The sequence below is a fragment of the Patiria miniata genome, unplaced genomic scaffold (genome assembly GCF_015706575.1).
Source record: "Patiria miniata isolate m_02_andy unplaced genomic scaffold, ASM1570657v1 HiC_scaffold_2, whole genome shotgun sequence".
Classification (NCBI taxonomy): domain Eukaryota; kingdom Metazoa; phylum Echinodermata; class Asteroidea; order Valvatida; family Asterinidae; genus Patiria; species Patiria miniata.
Window position 1 is genome coordinate 5,848,864 of NW_024037058.1, and position 23,251 is coordinate 5,872,114.

Below are 23,251 nucleotides of genomic sequence, written 5' to 3' on the forward strand. Positions count from 1 at the left end.
TTATCAATGAAAAATAACTTCAAAGTTCATTCCCTCAAAAAACATTCGACCATACTGTGTATTTGGTTTATTTCTAAGGTCTTTGGTCTCTGTATGTGTTGACTCTAATACCTCAACCACTTCCCCTTTGGAAAATCTTCGACTTCAACACCCAGCCTACTTCCCATAAAATCTTAGATCTGGTGGTCTAATAATGAAAGCAAAGGAATGACCCTTCACATTGTTTGCAAATAGCGCAGTGCACATTTTTAAAGAACTACAAATGAGAGGGAAAGTATTACCAATGAGAGGGAAAGTATTACCAATGAGAGGGAAAGTATTATCAATGAGATGGAAAGTATTACCAATGAGAGGGAAAGTATTATCAATGAGAGGGAAAGTATTACCAATGAGAGGGAAAGTATTACCAATGAGAGGGAAAGTATTACCAATGAGATGGAAAGTATTACCAATGAGAGGGAAAGTATTACCAATGAGAGGGAAAGTATTACCAATGAGAGGGAAAGTATTACCAATGAGAGGGAAAGTATTACCAATGAGAGGGAAAGTATTACCAATGAGAGGGAAAGTATTATCAATAAGAGGGAAAGTATTATCTATGAGAGGGAAAGTATTACCAATGAGAGGGAAAGTATTACCACGAAAGGCAATTTAGTTCAATTTTCTCAGATTTGTCTCAGCAAATACAATGTCAATGCATGATGTGTTGCCAAGTATAAGATATAACCCTACTCCTGTATACAATGTAAATATTTACTTAAATTTTTTTATTTGAATTTTCAATTATTGTGAAAACTGTTGAGTTTAAATGAATGGAACTGTTTTTCCAATGAGAAAGATTTAGCACATCCATGTACCTGTGACAAAGGTAAATTATCCCAAAGCAACTGGATGAAATGTGTGTGATTTTGAACTAAAGTGATACTTTTAAAGTAAATCATATGCAATCCCTTGATTGTCTCTTTCACAGTGCTTTCAGAGTGTCTCATCAAATTAATATTAGTTTCATTACATTTACAACCAAATTGAAAATGAAAACCTTGTGCATTCTACTGAAATGATACATGGATGTTTGTAAATGCAGTTAGTATGATGGATGTACATTTGTAAACTGACTTTTCTTAATTTTTTTATTATAATTTTTTTAATACTTCAATAGAAGATGCACTTGGAACATTCTATGAATTGGGGGTCCACTTTTTCCTGTCCCTATACGTCTGACATGTACGATTTTGTAATGGAAGATGCACTCCTTTATGTGTGTACTCTTTCGTCCAAGAATGCTTCTGTGAATCAAATGAACTACCCAACAAATATTAATTAGTTTGAAGTCATTTTTAATGCCACTTGAATGGCAAATTATACATTTCGGATGTGCAGGGACAGGAAAAATGTCAGCCTTTGGATCTTAATTGTATAGAATGACCTACTTTTGAGAGGTTCCGTATCATTACAATAATAGTTTAGTTAATTCCATAAATGATTGAGGCTTTTGCTTCTTTGAATAAGTATTGGTTTGCTAAATGCTGATAGACCAAGTAGTCTAAATGAAGCAATGAGCATTTGCTTCAATTACAGAATATCTTTCCAAGAGAACGCAGCTTCCATGACAACAATGGCATTTCAGCAAAGATCCAAAGTCTGTTACTTTACCAATCAGTATCTGGAACTTTCTAATGGTACCTGAGCGTCGTAACTAGGGTTAGATCCCATTGTGCAATTGTACATGTACATAATCCACTTACAATGGATGACACTTGTAACCAACCATACTTTCCTACCATTTTTCATGCCCAAATTTTCACAAATAAAAATGTAATAACACCGATGATGTAACTCTAAGAAGTAGGAAATAAGAGATAGAATATTCTCAGTTTTGAGAATTAAACAGTTATAGCCATCTCAAAAACAGAAAGGATGTACATTATGTACAAAGCTTGGTAGCTCTCACATTTATTTGATTTTGTTACTGACCTTTTAACTTTAAAAATCATTTAAATTGCAGAATTATTGGAAATAATTTGATAACTTATTATCAGTGGTCCATCAATATTCGATAAAGTCTTTGTAAAGAAATGTAGCAATTCATAGAATTTTGTTTTTACTTTCCCTGTAAAGACAGCCCCAGCTTTCTTTTAGGGAAAGCAAAAAGCCAAGCTGTTGTTGATTTGGATGCAGTAATACTGTGAACCAATTTATCTGAACATCTCGTCGCCATTTTGTCCATGTGATGAATCCACTGAAACCCAAATTTTAAGGAATTTCAGATTTTTTGATATTCTAACATTTTATGATACAACTCTACATAATTCCAAAATTTTGAAACACAAAACTGTATCGTTCATAATATTAAGACTAATTACACCACGAGGTGAATGTGTGACAACTTCATTTTATTTTCGTTTTTGACGAAGTGACGAATCTCTATTTGTCACTGAGTCTCAGTGATCTTACACGTGTACAATATTTAAATGTATGAAGCCTGTACAATTTGCATTTTGATAAAGTGAGAAATCTGCCTTTGAAAGTATATAACTTTTGTACTCATGCACACGACAGATCTGTGTACAAACACAATGTGTGTACATGTACATATGATCAAGTAACATTTCCGTTTTGAATAAGTCATGAACATCTTTTATGTCTCCTGATTATACTTTTATAAAAACAGAGACAACTGTTTGGCTATTTAACTAATGGGCTATTGCATCAGTTATATTTTTCAATTTTAGGGGAGAAATGTACATGTGTATACCAACATAGATAATATAGGTATGGTTTGAAAGATGCGCTTTTCCACTTTAAAATGAGACATCAAACGTCCAAATCTGATACTTTTTGACAGAGTTATGAGTAATTTTCCAAGAGAGGTCAAATTGACCGTGGGACCAACATTTCACTGTTAGGCATTGGGACAAAGGTAACATAACTGCCTCTGTGTGGATATTTGCCTGGCCTACCAAAAAATGTCTTAAGCGAGTTAGCACAATTCGAAATGCTTTCTTGCTATAACCTCATGCTAAAATGTTTAGCATGCAAACATATTTACAAACTGATGTAAAGAAAGTGCAAAGAAGAAAGAAAGTGTTTAGGATTGTGTTTACTAGGAAAACACATTTTTTTTTTTGGTCGGTCAGGCAATTTAAAAATTCCGCAGAACTTCTTTAATGCAACAGTGTGTTAAAAGTATATGCATATGTGTTTTCAATTTAGGTTAATGGTTGTATTTTTAGAGCTTGCTAATATCATTATCATTTTACTTGTTTGTTATTACGTTTCTACCAAATGTAAATATTTATTCAATTTGGATCTAGGCGAAGAAATTGTGCAGCAAACCTTGCACATTTCGTATCTAGTAATTTAAAGCTAAAACAACTTTTTTTGGAAATTTCTGAAATCAAGGGAAATCATTCATTGTCTTAGAATCCTGTTGGTATATTCTAAATTTCAACTTGGATCCAAGGCTAGTTAAATTTTGGCATTTGGCTCGGCCAATCAAAGGGACCCGTTTCAATTTACAGACAAGCTTAGAATGTTTATAGAGAGAAATGGAAGTAGCTCAAGCATACTGTATATACTAATTTTTGTGGAACATTTTTTGCTGCTCTAATTTTTTTAGTGAAATAGAACAGCCATCTTCATGACTTAAGAGACTTTAGTTAGTTTTGCTAATTTAACAGCGTAAAGGTTACTCTTGATAAAGTTTTTGTTTTCCAAAAACTTCAGAAGAGTTTGCTAATTTCATACAGTTTGAAAGACAATGGTTTTCGTATGTGCATATCATTTGTTGTTTCTAAGAAATAATCATCCATCACCATTTGCGATGCGATCAAGCTAAATGAGTCGTTTGTAGGGAATTTTTATTGGGAGATACAGGAAAAAATAGGACCACTTCATCCCATCTCTTGGTCACATCTGTTGATGTTCAAACTTCCATAATTTTTGATCTAAAGATGGATCAGCATGCAGTTTTTACAGCAGTAATGCTGAGATTGTGCTCTTTTCAAATCTGTATTAAAAAAAATGTGACCAGGGTTGACAAACGACTCATGCAGCTTGATAGCATCATGCATATATTTTAATGCATAAGTCACTGGTCCCTTATTCACGATGTAAAGGCAAAACTTTTTTGTCTTCACTTCTATGTAACTTAGACTGGCATAACCATGTGTCCCCTTCATTCTTTCAGCAAATGTTAATAAAGTAGATATCCAAAAATTTGACGTCTCAAGTGTGTACTGCTGGCTTAGTCTATGACATCATTAACAAACAGTTACATTAATAGGAATAGGGGTGTCAATATTTTTTATGATACAAATGTATTAGTTCGATCAAAACATGATCAAAACTGGTATAGTGAAATTGATAGACCAAAGAGTCAAAATGAAGCAATGAGCATTTGCTTTAATTACAGAATATCTCTCCAAGAGAACGCAGCTTCCATGACAACAATGCCATTTCAGCAAAGATCCAAAGTCTGTTATTTTACCAATCAGCATCTGCAACTTTCTAAAGGTACCAGCGGCACAACTAGGGATGGAAGGTTTTTGTAAGTACGAGGATAATATCATTTTTCATAGACTTTGGAATACCGGTAGTACTTTCTATTGAAAAGGTGCAAACAATGAAAATGGAATGTCATCAGCATTTTCTTGTGTTGAAAAGGCCAAGACACACTCAGATTTACAGTAGTTTAGGGGCAACACTGGGGCATTGAAAACATCAAAACAGTAAACTGTTTATATTGTGTATATAGAGAGAGAAAAAATGGAGGATGACGAGAAAATGGGAACAAGTTCTTTTTTAAGCAAATCTCAATAATGTTTGGAAGTTCCACAAGTGCAAACTCACTCCAAGATATTTATCATTGATTATATCTCATCCAGTGCTATTCGTTTGTGTTATTTCTATTCTGCAACCACATGCCCTCTTTAAGCTCAGATCAGATTAGTTCTGACCAAGATTTGATAGGTCATATAAGCCCAAGGCTTCAACTCGACCCTCAATTACAAGCAAGATTACAAGCAAGATCACATGTCCTTTTATTAGTAAATCACAAGTCCCTTTACAAGTTCAGTCACAGGTAACAGGAGTTGAACAATAACAAAGGAATGCCAACACATTGTAAACACATTGCAATACCACACATGTGTACATGATATGTATGTCTACTTTGAACTTACAATTCCTACAATCATGTATCGAGCTATAGCATGGCGTTGAGGATTTATATTTCTGGCCTGTGAAGGGACGGAATGCCTGAGTTTGTTTTTCCAAAATAAGAAAAAAGCCTGACTTCAGGCTATATCCTGAAAACTTGCATCACTGTCCTGCACCCGATTTCACGAAGCACTGCGACGCGTCGCAACTCGAGTTACGACGTGTAAAACTTTGCAACTCGCGATGCGTCGTATCATCCATTTCACGAAAGTTGCGATGTGTTGAACGCGTCGTAAGTTCCTTGACAACGGCTTAAAACACGTCGCAAGTTACGACATGTCTAGTTGTCATCGCAAAATAAGAAGAGTCCCTTTCTTAGCCATTTTCATGCCATAAATATTACAAAAACGACATTATAATACCGAGGCAATATGTGTAAAGTTGTAAATAGAACATTCATTGAAAATTTATGAATTACACTGGAATATTGCAGTTGAAATTTCAAAGTAGCTATACAGTCTACTGAGAGCTTGTTTTCCTTCAAAATTGCATCGCATGATCGCCATTTTGTTTTACGTTTTAACAAATTTTGAGCGGAGATCAGACGACTATTTACTGTACGCTGACTTAATACATAAAACAGTGACCGAGTTGTGCTAAAAATACACCTACGACGCGTCGCACTAACGACGTGTTTTGTGAAATCAATCTCAGGACGCGTCGCAGCTGCGATGCATCGTAAGGATACGATGCGTCGCAGCGCTGCGATGCTTCGTTAGTTATGAAGAGTTTGATGAAATCAGGTGCTGGCCTTCTTATGCAACCATATACAGATTTAAAATAGACTGACACCACATATTGATGTTGTGTTACCTGTTTATCAGTCTGTGATGTGTAGAGGTAGTCGTGGCTTGATCTCTCTAATCTCAGCATTCATCTCAGCAATGGACCAATCAGCCTACGGAAGGCAAAAAATATGAATGAATATTTAAATTTACTGCTGCATGAACTTAATAATTGGGATGCATGTAGCTTATTGATAAAAGAGAAAGCTTGAAAACTGTGAGTTTTGGAAATTTTGTAAAGAAGCACTGATGCCGAATCACTGAAAGAAATAACAACTTTAGTTATGATGAATATAACTTGGATAAACTATGCAAGCACAGTGCCATTGAGTGTAATGTAAAACACCAATAGCACACTTGCTAAAATGTGCATCAATATAAAGAAAGTAAACAAAAAACAACCAACAAAACAAAACTAGATTCCAAAACTATTTACTGTCGATTCATTTCATGTACCTCTTTCTTATTAGTTTACTTTTGTCTAGGCTATACTACTGACTTGAGTTTCCTGAATTGCGACATATCAAAAGATATTTTCAACAAATGTCATTTGCGATGAAATTCAGCTTGACCCTGTGGCTTCTTTATGTTTACTATTCTGATAAACCTGTCTGTCAAATTGTTAATATTAACAGCTTATAGACCTTTGGATCCGTTTGATGTAGAAAACAGTCGCATGCTGTGTTTGATTTTACTCGTACAGCACGTACCACAGCGCTACATAAGTGGACTCCAGGGATTGCAAATAACTGAACTCAAAATCATGTGACATGGTCCGTGTTGATACAGAGGGGCGTATATGTACAGTAGATCGCCATCTTTGTTCATTTCAACCATTGCCGTAGGTAAGATTTTTAATGGGTCTACCTGTAAGTCTATTTGTTACAAATCAACAGCATCACATTATCTCGTATGAAGTACATCTATGTACATGCAAACTCAGTATTTGCCAATTACAAGTGCACATATTTACTGGAAATTCAGGTGGATCCGTCAAATGTGTTGTGGAATACATAGGCCTAAAGCCTTCTTGAATTCACGACAGAAATAAGTGATGCGCATTGCTTGTTCAAGTTTACATGTAGTCTTACAAAACAAGTGTTAGACCTTTAAGAAGATTCTACACAGGTATAGCTTTGGCCAAACCAAAAAAAATGGTGTGTTTACGGTAACTCGACCGACCTGGAATTTTTTCGGCCAAATTACCGACCTCAAACTTTTTATTGCCATTTTGAAGGTTGATATTGATCATTTTAAATGAACAAATTTCAAACATTTCAAGTACTTTTAATTATTTGCCACGAACATAACCCATTTTCCACACTTGGAACTGACCATGATTTGACACAAACATACCTGTGTTAAACGTGCGTAAATCGAATCGCGACGATCTCAAACTTGAATTCTCAACTTACATGAAGTACGATTACTTTTGCACAAACGCATCGGGGTGAACTGGTACACCTGGCCGATGGCCGGCAAGGTTCTCCCCACGTACAAACGTGCGTACTGCAAATCGGCCCGACAAAAATGACGGTCTCATTTTTCAGCCCCCGATACACACAATACAATTATTATACACACCATTAAAATGCACAATATAATCTTTAAGTACACCATTGTTTCATCTTTACATGCAAATCTTGACAAAATCCTGTTTTTCTGATGCATGTGTGATCAAAATGCACACGATGACGGGTTCTGTCGACCGCCAGCTGACAGGCATGCAGCGCATACAGCATGGTACACTGGTTCCCTTCGCGTGCTAACGGAATCAATGCTATGATGAAGGACCAGAACCAGTGACTACTGCCTATACAAACGTCGTACCGATACCATGCATGATGATGATGTAGTGCCATCGACCGAAGTTGGATCGTAAAAATACCAAACAAACATCGATGGAGAAAGAGAATTTCTGCAAATTAATTCTAAGAACGTGATCTTTATTTTCTGTGTATGTGTTTTCCAATAAAATGACGAGACTGCAAAGCTTGAACTTGTGACGTAACATCATAGCGTGTTTCTGCAGTAGGGCAAGATTTTTGGCCACGTGGGATGGGCCGTACACAGAGCAGTAATGCATGTAATACTACGCTGTGAGCACGGCGCGATGTACGGCCGGCCAGACTGAAAGTCGGCGGCGCCAGCGGCCGTGATTAAGCGTAGAATCACCCACCTCAAAAATATTTTTAATTATTTGAGGCAAGTTTTAATCACTTTTGATGGCCGGTCTTGATCATTTTCATGGTGCAAATGAAAATAATCCAGGCACAAAATAAACATGATTCCTTGCTCTATACTAATATTATTATGACGCTCCATTAATCAGCACTCAAAAAAAATTGGCGAAATAAGTTTTCCGACCTATTGATGCTATTTTGAAAGGCATGTAATTGGAAGCAAAAAGATTTTTTTCTTCACCTTAATTTCTTAATTTGAAACTTACTTGTAAATGTAATCTATACTTTTCTAGTTCACGGGAAGCTTTAACACAGTTTGTGCAATGTAGATTTTTTATTAAAGTTAACAATTTTGATTTTTTTTTCTTTAATTACAAAAATAGGGGTATTCAAATATCTTGAATACTTGAATAATGTTTTTATAGAAATATTTTCGGAAAGAATACACATGAGCATGCAGAACTGAAATAACAAAAAATTAGAAAATAAAATTATTTCCCTACCTACCTACCTGGATTTTTTTCAGACCGTTACCGTAAACACACCATTTTTTTTTTTTGGCCTTAGTGAATCACAAAATAATAATACTAAAACAGCAAAAGGTAAAACTGATGTGAAGATAGGCCTTAAGTCTTTTTTATGAAATTAGGGCACTTTTCCTAAATAAAAGTGGACTTTTTGGGACAAGTCTATGCATTAAAATATTGGCCAGTTAAAGTACTTAAATATTTTTTTCTTCGGTGCACACAATATTTGGTTGCAGACTCCTGCTCACCTCGAGTCAAACCACCCAGCTGACCCAGGCAAGTTCAGAGGTTGAGTGATAAGACGTCTGTACACTAAACTGGAGCTACTGGGTTGGAGCCCCACCTGAGTAACAGTAAGACTGCCCTTTCATATACAAGTGCCCTTTTTACATCAGTGTTTACCCCCCCCCCCCCCCCCCCAAAAAAAAAATTTAATACACAAGTGGAATCCAGGGACTGCAAATAACTGAACTCAAAATCATGTGACATGGTCCGTGTTGATACAGAGGGGCGTATACATAGATCGCCATCTTTGTTCATTTCTGCCATTGCTGTAAGTGACATCAGAATGGGAAGATGGCAGTGGCTCATTTCATGTGTACCTGAAGGTAAGATTTTTATTTAGTGGGTCTACCTGTAAGTCTGTCTGTACATCTGATATAAATCAGCAGCATCACATTATCTCATATAAAGTTCATATATGTAAACTCGGCATTTGCCAATTTACAAGTGTGCGTATTTACTAGAAATTCAGATGGATCAATCAAACCTGTTAGAATAGACATGTGGAATACATGAATCTCCTTATATTCACGACGGAAATAAGTGACATGCATTGTTTGTACTTACCTGTTGTTTTACAAACAAGTGTTAGACCTCCAAGAAGATTCGTCACAGACGTAGCTTAGTCAATCACAAAATAATAATAAAACAGAAAAATATATAAACCGATGTGAAGGTAAATGTATTTTTTATGAAATTTCTTTGAGGAAAGTGGACTTTGAGTCTATGATTTGAAATATGAGCCAGTTAAAGTATTTGAAATTTTTTTTCTTTGGTGCAGACTATATTTGGTTGCATTAACTCCTGCTACCTAGAGTACTCAAACCACCCAGCTGACCCAAGCAAGCTTAGAGGTGGAGTGATAAAACGCCTGCACTAAACAGGAGGTACTGGGTTCGAGTCCCACCTGAGTAACAATAAGAGTGCCCTTTTGTATACAATCCCCCGTTTTACACCAGCGTTTACCCCCCCCCCCCCCCGTATTTGTAAAGAGTGCCCTTTTCTTTAAAACAAGTGCCCTTTTTGTTACCAGCGGCCTTTTATGAGTGCCCTTTTTGGAATTTCGCGCGACCATCGCCAATTGTTCCACCCTGAAAAGTGCCACATATTGTCTATGATCATGCAGTTTGAAAAGCACCCTTAACCTTAATTTTCTATTTTATGGAGGTCATTTTTACAGAGGGATGTGCGACTGCTATTTTTACAAACTTTTTACACTGAGTACACAGTTTTTAGGGCAAAACCCAGTGTTAGAAAAAATTTCAATTTTGTTGTGAAAGTTTCATTCAGACCTGTAGCCACGTCCTCATCAAGTCAATGAAAAGTCATTCTTTGTCAGGTCAACTCACAAACTATTCATAAAACAAACTGTGCCAAAAGCATTTTTTTGCCATTGAAAACCTTTTTACTTGCGACCTACTTTTGTTTGGACTTGTTATGAACTTTATTACAACTTACATTAGGTGCAGAAATTGTCCCAGATAACAGCTGAAAGGAATTCTTTAATGTTACATTTTCAGGACAAAGTATGCTCTTTCATAAACATGGCCACCCTATTATACAAATTGCTATTTTCTTTTGAAAAAAAATAACTACATGTAACATCAGCTTTGAATCAAGCGCATAGTATGTGAATAAACCTTCAAGTTTATGAATTCTGTACTTGACAAAATGTTTTAAACTTTACATGTAGCATATTTCAACCAAATGATCATTTGAAATACATGTAATTCCAAAACCTTTTACTTAATATGCTTCATTTGTAGGTTAAAGGTCATACTATCACACCAATCCCAACAGTGAAGATGGCATCTAATGTTACAGCTCAATCAGTGTTGGAGAAGATTAGTGTGGATCATTTGGAATGCTCCATCTGCACCAACCGTTTCAGGCAGCCCAAACTGCTGGACTGTTTGCATAGTTTTTGCCTGCAATGCCTTCAAGAGCTCAGACAGAGCCAAGATCCTAGTGGTACAAAGCTGACATGTCCTCTGTGCAGACGTGAAACCATGTTGAAAGGGTCTGGGGTTGCTGATCTCCCTAATAACTTTGCATTCAGTGCTCTGGTGGAGGAAGTTACAATGCAGGAAAAGCTACTGGAAGGTCAAGGGTCAGACATCAAATGTCAAAACTGTAAAGAGGAGAATCAGGCTATTTCAAGATGCATGGACTGTGATCATTTCCTCTGTCAAGAATGCCAAAAGGCCCATGAACGTATGACTGTCATCAATTCGCACAAAATCTACACACTGGCGCAACTTCGATCAGGAGAGATTGTCTACAAGAGTAAACTAAGAGAAGAAGTTCCCAAATGTGGCAAGCATCCAGATCAGAATCTCAATGTCTACTGCAACACATGTCAGCAAGTCATATGCACAACTTGCTCGGTACTTGATCATGCAAAACACTCACTCACTGGATTACCCGAGGCATTGGAGAAATGCAAGAAAAGGGTTGCAGAAATGGTCCAAAAAAGTGAGAGCAGAAAAACAGAATTGAGCACCATCATAGATGCGATGTGCAAATCTCGCAAGGATCTGGACACAATGTTTGCCAACGCTAAAAAAAAACTCTCCAATAAGTCTCATCGGGAGATTACAAAGATCCAACAGGAGCTTGCAAAGATCCAAAAGGAAGAACAGAAATTGATGAAAGAGATGGACAGGACTTATAATGACAGAGTCACATCATTTGAAGCTGCTCAAGCTACCAACAGAAAAGAGGTGACACAGATAGAGCACAAGCTGGAGGAGGTGAAACAACTCATGAATCAAGCAAGTTGCCATGAGATTCTTGAACTTCAGCAAAAGCTTTTGCATAACCTCAGTGAATTGACAGGGAAACAGCCAGAGAAATTTCCTGACAATTTAACCTTCATGGATTTTGAAGAAGGTGAGAGGTCACTTGGGAGACTCATTCTGGAGGAAGAGCCACAGGCTGCAGCAAAGCAATCACCAAGACCTGCAAGATCATGTGTGGAGGAGAAATGGAAACTGAAAACTGAAATCGAGAACTTTGGATTCACCCATGCAATTAAATCAGTTGTTGCTGGGCTATCTAACAATACAATACTTGCACTAGTCTCTAGTGCATTTGCTGGATATGCCCTATTCACAGTTTCAATGCTCAATAGTCACCAGAAACCATCTCCTATCCAACAAAAGTTGCAGATTAATGGCCTCACTGATGTAAGGTGTATTGCAGTGAGCAAGGATGACATGCTCCTTGCTGTAGATGGTCCAGTAGTCAAGGTCTTCAACAAGCAACATCAGCTCCTCCATCAGTTCACACCAGGTAGAGGATTAGACAGCCAACCAGCATGCCTTGCAGTGGATGACAGCAATCTGATAGCAGTGGGTTATGAAGGCAAGGATGAGATATCTCTACACAACCCAGATGGATCCCTCATCAGGAGACTGCCTGCTCCAATGATTGATGATTATCTGACAATGTACGAACACCGCCTAATCTACACATCATCCTACAGAAAAAGATTGACATGTGTAGACTACTATGGAGCCAGATTTTCAGCAGACATGACCAGCGACATGCCGGTGGATGGGTACCCTACGAATATGTGCTGTGACAGTGATGGCAGCATCTATGTTGCTGTGAGTGGATCAACAGGTGATATTCTGCATTACAGTCCTAATGGCAAGTACATTGGATGTGTGATCAAGGGATGTGGTCGTCCACGTGGCATCACATTCACATGGGACGGTGATCTGGTAGTGGCTGCAGGACTGTCTGTAAAGGTCTATCACAGAGTGTAAGGACAGATTAATTAAACTGGGGTTATCCAGTGTATCCACCAACCACTTCCATCAGACATTGAACACTGTTATCACTGAAAAAGAACATAATTCCCTCGAATGACATTCTACAATACTGTACATTTGGTTTATTTCTAAGGTCTATGGTCTCTGTATGCTTTGACTCTAACACTTTAACCACTTCCCCTTTAAAATCTTGGACTTCAACACCCAGCCTTACTCCTAATTTTTTTTAGATCTGGTGGCCCAATAATGAGAGCAATCAGGAATGACCCTTCACATTGCTTGCAAATAGGGCAGAGTGCACATTCTAAGAATATTACAATCAAGAGGAAGGTACCAACGGTCCGGAAGGTATTACCACGAGAGGAAATTCAATTTTCTCAGATTTGTCTCAGCAAATGCTAAGTCAATGCATGATGTGTTTTGCAAGTATAAGATACAACCCTGCTCCTGTATGAAATGTAAACATTTCTTTAAGTTTTCTTATTAAATTTTTCAATTCTTGGGAAAATTGTGGAGTTTAAATTAATGCAACAATTTTTGGCATGAAAAAGATTTTGCACCTCCGAGAACACGAGACAAAAGTAAATACTCAAAAGCAACCGGAGGTAATATGTGATTTTCAACTAAAGCGATAGTTTTAAAGTAAATCATATGCAATCCCTTGGTTGTCTCTTTCTCTGTGCTTTCTTAGTGCCTCATGAAATTAATATTAGTTTCATTACATATACAACCAAGTTGAAAATGAAAACCTTGTGCATTCTACTGCAATGATACATGGATGTTTGTAAATGTGGTTAATATAATGGATGTACATTTTTGTACTAAAATCTTTTTTGTTTGTCTTTCTTAATGTGATTTTTTTTTTAAATACTGCAATAGAAGATATGTACATTCTATGAATTTGGGGTTCATTTTTTTCCTGTCCCTATACATCTGGCATCTACGATTTTGTAATAGAAGATGCACCCCTTTATGTGTGTACTCTTCCTCCAAGAATGTTTCTGTGAACCAAATGACCTACCCAAGAAATATTAATTATTTTGAAGTCATTTTTAATGCCACTTGAATGGCAAATTATAAATTTCAGAGGTTACAGGGACAGGAAAAATGTCAGACCTTGGACCCTAAATGTATAGAATGACCTACTTGTGAGAGGTTCCGTATCATTACAATAATAGTTTAGTTTATTCCATAAATGATTGAGGCTTTTACTTCTTTAAATAAGTATTGGTTTGCTACATGCTGATAGACCAAGTAGTCTAAATGAAGCAATGAGCATCTGCATTAAATTACAGAATATCTCTCCAAGAGAACGCAGCTTCCATGACAACAATGGCATTTCAGCAAAGATCTCAAGTCTCATTGTACCAATCAGCACCTGGAACTTTCTAAAGGTACCGGCGGCATAACTAGCTAGGGTTAAGCTTCTAGGGGGCACCTGAGGGCTCACCAATTTTTTGAGGGATGCACTGAAGGTGACATATAGGTTTTGTGCATGGTGATGTTCGTGCATGCTTTGTTGAAACTAAAATTCTCAGGGTATCCAAAATATCCAAAACCTCCTTTCATATCTGAACTAAAATTGGGAAACAGGTATCCATCTGTATATTAGCTCACATACAAATCTATTTGTTTGTTTGCTGAAAACTAAATGATTCAGTAATCATTGGTTGGTTACTGCAGAATTTCTTTGCCAATTACATGTAATAGCTGTTAGCATAGAAAGCTAATCGTAAACATAGACATACTTTGTTATAAGTTGCCAGTGCCATAAATTGCAGCAGTCATCTTGGAAGTCAGGTCAAATCCCATTGTACAATAGTATACATAACCCACTTACATTGTATAACACTTGTAACGAACTATCATTGCCTACTACTGTTCATACACAAGTTGTCACAAATAAAACTATATTACAACCAATGATCTTACTCTAAGGAGAGGGAAATGGGAAGTAGTATACAAATAATGAATGTTTATGAGTGCAATGGTAAGACTAATTTCATGAGGTGACAGATCAAATGTTCCATTCCACGAGGCGAAGCCGAGTGGAATGGAACATTTCATCTGTCACCGAATGAAATTATTCTTTCTATTGCACGAACGTGAAACATTCATTATTTGTTTGATATAACACCTGAATAAATCCTCGTCATCTGATTGGTTGACTTTTAATAACCAAGTTATTCAAGTTAAACATTGTTTACAAGTTTGATGATTTCAGAGTTATCATATTCATTTTTTCTCAATTTAAAACTTGTCCATAAGTTTAGAACTCAAACAGTTCAATAAGTTCAGAACTTTTATTGCCAATTTAAACACCACAGTGCCACCATCGGCAACATGGGCAGTGACAGTGCAATTGTACTTCTAATCACAGTGCAATAGTACTTCCATTGCACTGTGCGCTGCGCGCCACACGCACGCTGTGCATTGGTACGAATAATTCATTGACATGTGATCAACGATCCACCAATCAAATGACGGGGATTTATTCAGGTGTTGTATAAAACATTCTATTTTTGAGAAATTAAACTGTGATAGACATTAAGCCATCCTAAACATAGAAAGGATGTGTATTGTGTACAAAGCTTGGTAACTCTTGCATTTAATTGATTTTGTTATGGACCTTTTATCCTAAAATATCAGTCAAATCGCAGATTTCTTTGAAATACAGTAATTTGATATACTGATTATCACTGGTTCATAAATCTTGGATAAATGCTCAGTAAAAAAAGTGCAGCAATTCATAGAATGGTTTTACTCTTCCTGTTTCAATTGAGACAGCCCCAGCTTTCTTTGAGGGGAAAAAAGTCAAGCTGTTGTTGATTTGAATGCAGTAAAATTGTAGCAATTCATCTGAACATATCTTGCCAATTTGACAAAGTGACAAATCCACCCAAAACTGAGATTTTAAGCAATTTCAGATTTTGGAATATTCTTTTGGATATTTTTGGATAACATTTTATGATATCTTCTGCATAATTACTAAATTTCAATACACAAAATTGCATTGTTTGTTATTTATGCTACTTACATAAAGTGGTGAATGTGCGTCAACTTATTTTTTTCTCGTTTTGATGAAGTGATGAATGTCTATTTGTCACTAAGTCTCGTTGAGTTTTGTATTACATTTCAATTTATGTAGCCTGTACAAATTTGTATTTTGATGAAATGACAAATCTGCGTTCTTAAAATTAAATGTATAACTTTTATACATGCGCACATGACAAATCTGTGTACACACACAATGCTACGTACGTGTGACCAAGTAACATTTCTGTTTTGACGAAGTGATGAATATCCTTTACGTCTTCAAATTTAATGTGCTTTTGTGAAAATGTGGACAATTTTGGGCTATTCAAGTAATGGGCTATCGCATCAGTTATATATTTTTCAGTTTTGGTAGAGAAATGTGTATGAAAATGCAATTTGAAAAAAAGTCGACCAACTTTCAATATGAATTTCAAAAACTCGGGTTTGCAGATCTGTGAACGCAGATAAGTCACAAAATGGTGACAATGTAAACAAGGGTTAAAGGTAAGGCCAAAAAAAAATGCTCAGGTTTCTGGTATGGAGCTTGCCCAAAAGGCGGTGCGGCGACGCAGCCTTTTTTTTTTTTTTACCTGTTTTTTTTGCTTCAAATGTCGGCTGATGACTGCAAATGGTGCCCGACTAAACTAAGTGCAAATATATGGGAGTCCAGAGAGGCCACATAAAGCTTATTCTCGATCATAACCCCCATCTAAAAACACGTTAAAATTGTGCAGCCCAGGATTCCATGGAAACCAGTGAGTTTGGCGGTTTTGAGACATCATCTTTCATTGAAAAAAATAACTTTTTCATTTTGCCGACGCACATGGCTACAAAAACCAGAGACTTTTTCTTGGCCCAAGAAACAGAAGACTTTTTGTATTAACTTGAAACCCATTCTGTAAATTATCATACATGTAACTTGACATTTCTTAAGAACTTCTTTGGATGCAACAATGTGTTAAAAGTACATACATATTCAATTTGGGTAAACAATTGTATTCTTAGAGCTTGCTAATGTCATCATCATTTTACTTGTTTGTTATTACGTTTCTACCAATAATAATCCCAAATTCTGACTTGGATCTACACCAAGAAAGTGATGTGACCGTCTTACTCAGTGAAACCTTACATTAATTATCTCACAGTGAGCAACTTCATTAAAAAAAAATGTGCAGCAAAACTTGGAACATTTCTTTTCTTGTAATTTAAGCAAAAAAACCCCCACTTTTTTTGGCAATTACTGAATTCAAAGAAAATCACTCATTGTCTTAGAATCCTGGTGGTGTATTCTAAATATCAACTTGGATCCAAGGCTAGTTGAATTTGGACATGTGGTTCGGCCAATCAAAGGGACCCGTCTCAATGTACAGAGAAGCTTAGAATGTTTATAGTGGCAAATGAAAGTAGCCATCTGTGAGATAAATGAAAGTAGCCAGAGCAAACTGTCTGAGAATACTGTCGGAACTTTTGTTTTTGTGAAACGTTTTTATTCCTCTCATTTTAAAGTGAAATAAAGCAACTATCATCATGACTTAGGAGACTTTAGTTAGGACAATTAAGTCAACCTGGATAATTGTACAACATGTGGGTTATAAACCCTCTTAATCCTTTACTTCCTAAAAACCAGAAAAGTTTGCCATTTGATACAGTGTGAGAGACAATGGTTTTCATAAGAGCATATAACTTGTTGTTTCTTAAGAAATAATAATTTTATCACCATATAAATGTTCATGTATTAGTCATTAATCAGATTTTCATGATGGGAAACTTTTGTCTTCACATTTTTTTTTTATGATTAGACTGACTGAATCATGTATCCCCTTCATTCCTTGAGCAAATGTTAATAAATTAGATATCCACAAAATTAATGTCTGAAATGTGTACTGCTGGCCTAGTCTATGACATCATTAATGAACGGTTGAATTTGTAGGAACAGGGGTGTAACCATTTGTCATGATATGTATTGGACACTTTTATCACAATATGATCACAAGTAGTATAGTGAAATTATAAAAAATACCTAAAATTGGAAATATTTATTCCTATTGAATCTGATAGGGTGTACAAGTAGCTATTAATCTGCCAAATTGAAAAATTGATTCTGTTTTTAAATCATCCATAATGAACTCATTTTAGACTCCAGAAACATTAACAAGGATCATTTGCAGTTTTTTATTTTCTTTGCAAGGTAGACACAAAAATGACAGCGTTGCTGTTGAAACCCCTCAGCCTAAATTTGTCGAAAAGGGAAAACTGACAATCCGAAATCAAATATCATGTCTAATGGAAATTATCATGCAGAAACCATTAACTCACCACAGTGACCTTGAACTTGACCTTTTGACCCATAAACCAATCCCAACTTGCCTGTACCCAAGGGCAACCCCCAACCTAAGTTAGACACCAAAACCTCATTTCCAACTCAAGTTATCATCCAGAAACCGTTTACCTTTAACTCACCACGGTGACCTTGACCTTTGACCTTTTGTCCCCAAAACCAATCCCAACTTGCCTATACTCTCAAGGGCAACCCCCTACTAAAGTTAAACACCAAAATCTCATTTCTAACTCAAGTTATCATCCAGAAACCATTTACATTTAACTCACCATGGTGACCTTGACCTTTGAACACTAAAACCAATCCCAACTTGCCTGTACCCAAGGGCAACCCCCTACCTAAGTTAGACACCAAAATCTCATTTCTAACTCAAGTTATCATCCAGAAATCATGTACCTTTAGCTCACCACAGTGACCTTGACCTTTGACCTTTTGACACCAAAACCAATCCCAACTTGCTTACTACCAAGGGCAACCCCCTACCAAAGTTAGACACCAAAATCTCATTTCTAACTCAAGTTATCATCCGGAAACCATTTACCTTTAACTCACCACGGTGACCTTGACCTTTGATCTTTTGACCTCAAAACCAATCCCAACTTGCCTTCTCCCAAGGGCAACCCCCTACCCAAGTTAAAATCCCAAACAACATTTCTAACTCAAGTTATCATCCGGAAACTAAGCTGCCCGGACGGACGGACGGACGGACGCCCTAGGCGATGATAATACCCCTCGAGCCTCTCGGCTGAGGGGTAAAAAAAGAGAAAGCCTTACAAATTGTCAGTTTTGGAAAGTTCGCAATGAAGTACTGCCAACACTGAGTCACTGAACGAAATGTATTTAGTTATGATGCAGGGATAGTACTGTTGAATGTTATACATGCATGTAAAACACCAAATGCACAATAGCTAAAATGTAGATAAATGTCAAGAAAGTGAAAAAATATATATAGATTCCATAACTATTTAATGTTGGTTCATTGTTTACTTCTTTTGTTTTTCTTTTTTTGGGGGAGAGAGGGGATTTATACGGTAGACTTGAGTACCTTGATTTAAAACATATCATCGCAGAGCTGACATGCTGACGAATAAGCGAAAAGCCTGTTTGGAGTGATTCGCGTATGAAGTTGGACATTTTTCTGGGCGTTGTATTTTACCCTTTATGTTTCGATACTAACCTATTTGCAATAAAATAGGAAACGTAGAATCAATCAGGTTACTTATTTAATCAGATAAGTTGTGCAATATATTTTTATTTGATCGTCAACGTATTCGACAGTTTGTCAAATTACAAAAATCTCTAATAGCAGGTTGTTCTTCATATTGTTTGTATGCTATTCATCAGTTTGTCGGATCACCCGTGCACAATCTGACAAACTGACGAATAACATTCGTTGGTACATTGAATGCATACCTTACATTAGCTGGTTACCAGCGCAATTCCGTATTTGTCAATATGTCATATTATGGATTTGTTATTGTGACTGATTCGCCAGGGGGGGGGGGGGATTCTGAATCTCAAAATCCAGACAAGAACCAAGAATTTTGCCATAAATACTTGAAGGAGCAACCTCTATAAACCCCCAAAATAACAAAATCTCCAAGATGGTCGATTCGCTGGTATGTCAGCTCTGCGACTTATAGATATTAAAACAAGCGCTATTTGCAATGATCAGTCAGCTTAGAATACTGTAATTTGTGACCCTGTGGCTTCTTTATGTTTACCTTTCTGATAAACTTGCCTGTCATATTGCTTATATTACCAGCTCTAGACCTTTGGATCAATTAGATATACAACACAGTCGACATGCTGTATTTGATTTTACTGTGAGCACGTACCGCAGTGCTACGTTATCGGAATTTGGGTACTAGTGCAAATATTACCAGCCCAAAACCTTTGGATCCATTTGATATAAAACACTGTATTTGAGTTTACTATGAGCACGTACCAAGGCGCTACAGAAATGGAATCTGGGGACTGCAAATGACTGTACTCAAAATCAGGTGACATGGTCTGTGTTGATACAGAGGGGCGTATACATAGATCGCCATCTTTGTTCATTTCAACCAGCATATAATCCGTTTTAGTGTAAGGGACATCAGAATTGGCAGAGCAGTGGCTAATTTCATAGATCCCCAAGGTAAGGTATTCTTAATTTGGTCTATTTGTAAGTCTGTCTTAATAATTATGGAAATATTAAGCAAACAATTGACTAACATCACCAACGACACAAAAATATGTATTGGAAATTAAGGCGGATTTGTTATGTAAAACCTGTCAGACTTAATGACACAGTGGAATAGTGAATCTGCTAACTGTATTCATGACAGAAAAAAACAAGTGACTCCATGTCTGTACTTAGTTTTACAAAAAAAAATGTAAAAAGTATTTGGCACAAGTGTTCCTTACTGATTAAACAAAATCAAAACTGACTGGAGGATGAGTTTTCTTTTACCAAAATAGTACACCTTTCTTTAATGTGCATGGACTTGTTCCGGCAAGTGTACACTTTAAAATTTTTAATCAGTTTCATTCAGAGCTGTAGCTACATGTCCACATGAAGTCAATCACAGGTCATCCTTTGTTAGGTCAACTCACAAACTAGTCAAACTATGCCAAAGACATTCTTTGTTGTGGACATTTTTGTTCAGGAATTATTTCAATAAATGGTTAGAGAGTTCTAATGTCTATCCCAAAAAAGAAGACCCACTCAAAAACCATTACAATGCGCCATGAAAATGGGCATATCATTTGCAGTATGCAAAAAATTGTCAGTTTTGAAGAGCGCCCCCCGTTGGGAAGTTGTACGTAACAGCCCCCCCCCCCCCTTGATTTTACGGATGCCAAGTGTCTGGAAGAAAAAACATGTCTACATTTCGGCGTGGATGTGCGATTGACATCCAAAGCTGGATACGCTACTGTCACCCATATGACTTTGGGCACTTGTGATGAATATTACATATTATAGGTTTGTATCATAATAGCTTAGAGGAGGGGAATAAACTTTCAACTTTCTAAATACTCAACTTGACATGGGTGACCTTTCTAAGGTTTCAACTTGACATAAGTGACCACTTACCAAGCCATCTTATGAAAGAGTTTATTCTTACATATATGTAACTTATTATTACAACAATATGATTATTTAAAGCTTAAACACATGTAATTTCAAAACCATTTTAACATGTTTCCTTTGCAGTTTCAAATTCTGTCTACATGTACCCCAATCACATCAAGTCAAACAGTGAAGATGGCATCTAATGTTACAGCTCAATCTGTGTTGGAGAAGATTAGTGTGGATCATCTGGAATGCTCCATCTGCACCAACCGTTTCAGGCAGCCCAAACTGCTGGACTGTTTGCATAGTTTTTGCCTGCAATGCCTCCATGACCTCAGACAGAGCCAAGATCCTAGTGGTACAAAGCTGACATGTCCCCTGTGCAGATGTGAAACCATGTTGAAAGTGTCTGGGGTTGCTGATCTCCCTAATAACTTTGCATTCAGTGCCCTGGTGGAGGAAGTTACAATGCAGGAAAAGCTATTGGAAGGTCAAGGGTCAGACATCAAATGTCAAGCCTGTGATGAGGAGAATCAAGCTATTTCAAGATGCATAGACTGTGATCATTTCCTGTGTCAAGAATGTCAAAAGGCTCATAAACGTATGACTGTCATGAAATCTCATAAAATCTACACACTGGCTCAACTTCGATCAGGAGAGATTGTCTACAAGAGTAAACTAAGAGAAGAAGTTCCCAAATGTGGCAAGCATCCAGATCAGAATCTCAATGTCTACTGTAATACATGTGAGGAAGTCATATGTCTCATGTGTACTGTTCTAGATCATGAAAAACCCAAACACTCTTTTATTGGCTTACCTGAGGCCTATGAGAAATGTAAGAAAAAAGTAGAAGAACTTGTTGCAAAGATTGGTAAAAGCAAAACCAAACTGAACAAAACCATAGATAAGACATGCCAATCTCGCAAGAAACTCAACAAAATGTTTGCAAACATCAAAAAGAAAATCTCAGAAAAAGCCGAGAGAGAGGTTGCCAAGATCCGACAGGAGGAGCAGAAATTGTTAGAAGAGACAGATAGGATTTACCAAGAGAGAATCACACCATTTGAAGCTGCTGAAGCTACCAACAGGAAAGAGGTGACCCAGACAGAGCACAAACTGGAGGAGGTGAAACAACTCATGAATCAAGCAAGTTGCTATGAGATTCTTGGACTTCGACAGAAGCTCTTGCATAACCTCAGTGAATTGACAGGGAAACAGCCACAGCAAGTTCCTGACAAGTTGACCTTCATGAACTTTGAAGAAGGTGAGAGGTCACTTGGGAGACTCATTCTGGAAGAAGAGCCAAAGGCTGCAGCAAAGCAATCACCAAGACGACGAAGATCCTTTGTGAAGGAGAAATGGGAACTGGAGACCAAAATCGAATACGTTGAATTAACAAATGCATTCATAACACATGTTGCAGCACTCTCTGACAATAAAATACTTGCACTATCTAGAAGATTTAATGGAAACAGTGATGCACTGTTTGAAGTTTCAATTCCATATAGTCATAAGAAAGGATCTCCTATCCCACAAAAGCTTCACAACTATTGCCTCACTGATGTCAGGTGTATTGCAGTGAGCAAGGATGACAAGCTCCTTGTTCTAGATGGTCCAGTAGTTAAGGTCTGCAACAAGCAACATCAGCTCCTCCATCAGTTCACACCAGGTAGAGGGTCAGACAGCCAACCAACATGCCTTGCAGTGGATGACAGCAATCTGATAGCAGTGGGTTATGAAGGCAAGAAGGAGATATCTCTACACAACCCAGATGGGTCCCTCATCAGGAGACTGCCTGCTCCAATGATTGAGGATTATCTGACAATGTACAATCACCACCTTATCTACACAACTGGCTTCAACAAACGGTTGGTGTGTTTAGACTACTATGGTGCCAGTGTATTCACAGTAGATATGACTAGCAAAATGCTGGGGGGTTTGTACCCTACTGGTGTGTGCTGTGACAGTGATGGCAGCATCTATGTTGCTGTGTACAGACATCCAACAGGTGATATTCTGCATTACAGTCCTGATGGCAAGTAC

General features: G+C 37.1%; 1 protein-coding gene across 1 annotated transcript; it reads left to right on the forward strand.

Moving 5' to 3' along the window:
* Window positions 1–10,802: 10,802 nt before the first annotated feature.
* Window positions 10,803–13,118, forward strand: LOC119726171 (E3 ubiquitin-protein ligase TRIM56-like). Its single transcript, XM_038197782.1, has one exon. It carries the CDS (start codon window positions 10,803–10,805, stop codon window positions 12,768–12,770), a length of 1,968 nt encoding a protein of 655 aa, XP_038053710.1. The 3' UTR covers window positions 12,771–13,118.
* Window positions 13,119–23,251: the final 10,133 nt, after the last annotated feature.

Bases quoted from the DNA above. Each gene is read 5' to 3' on its own strand.
- LOC119726171 (XM_038197782.1), top strand. From the start codon at position 10,803: ATGGCATCTAATGTTACAGCTCAATCAGTGTTGGAGAAGATTAGTGTG.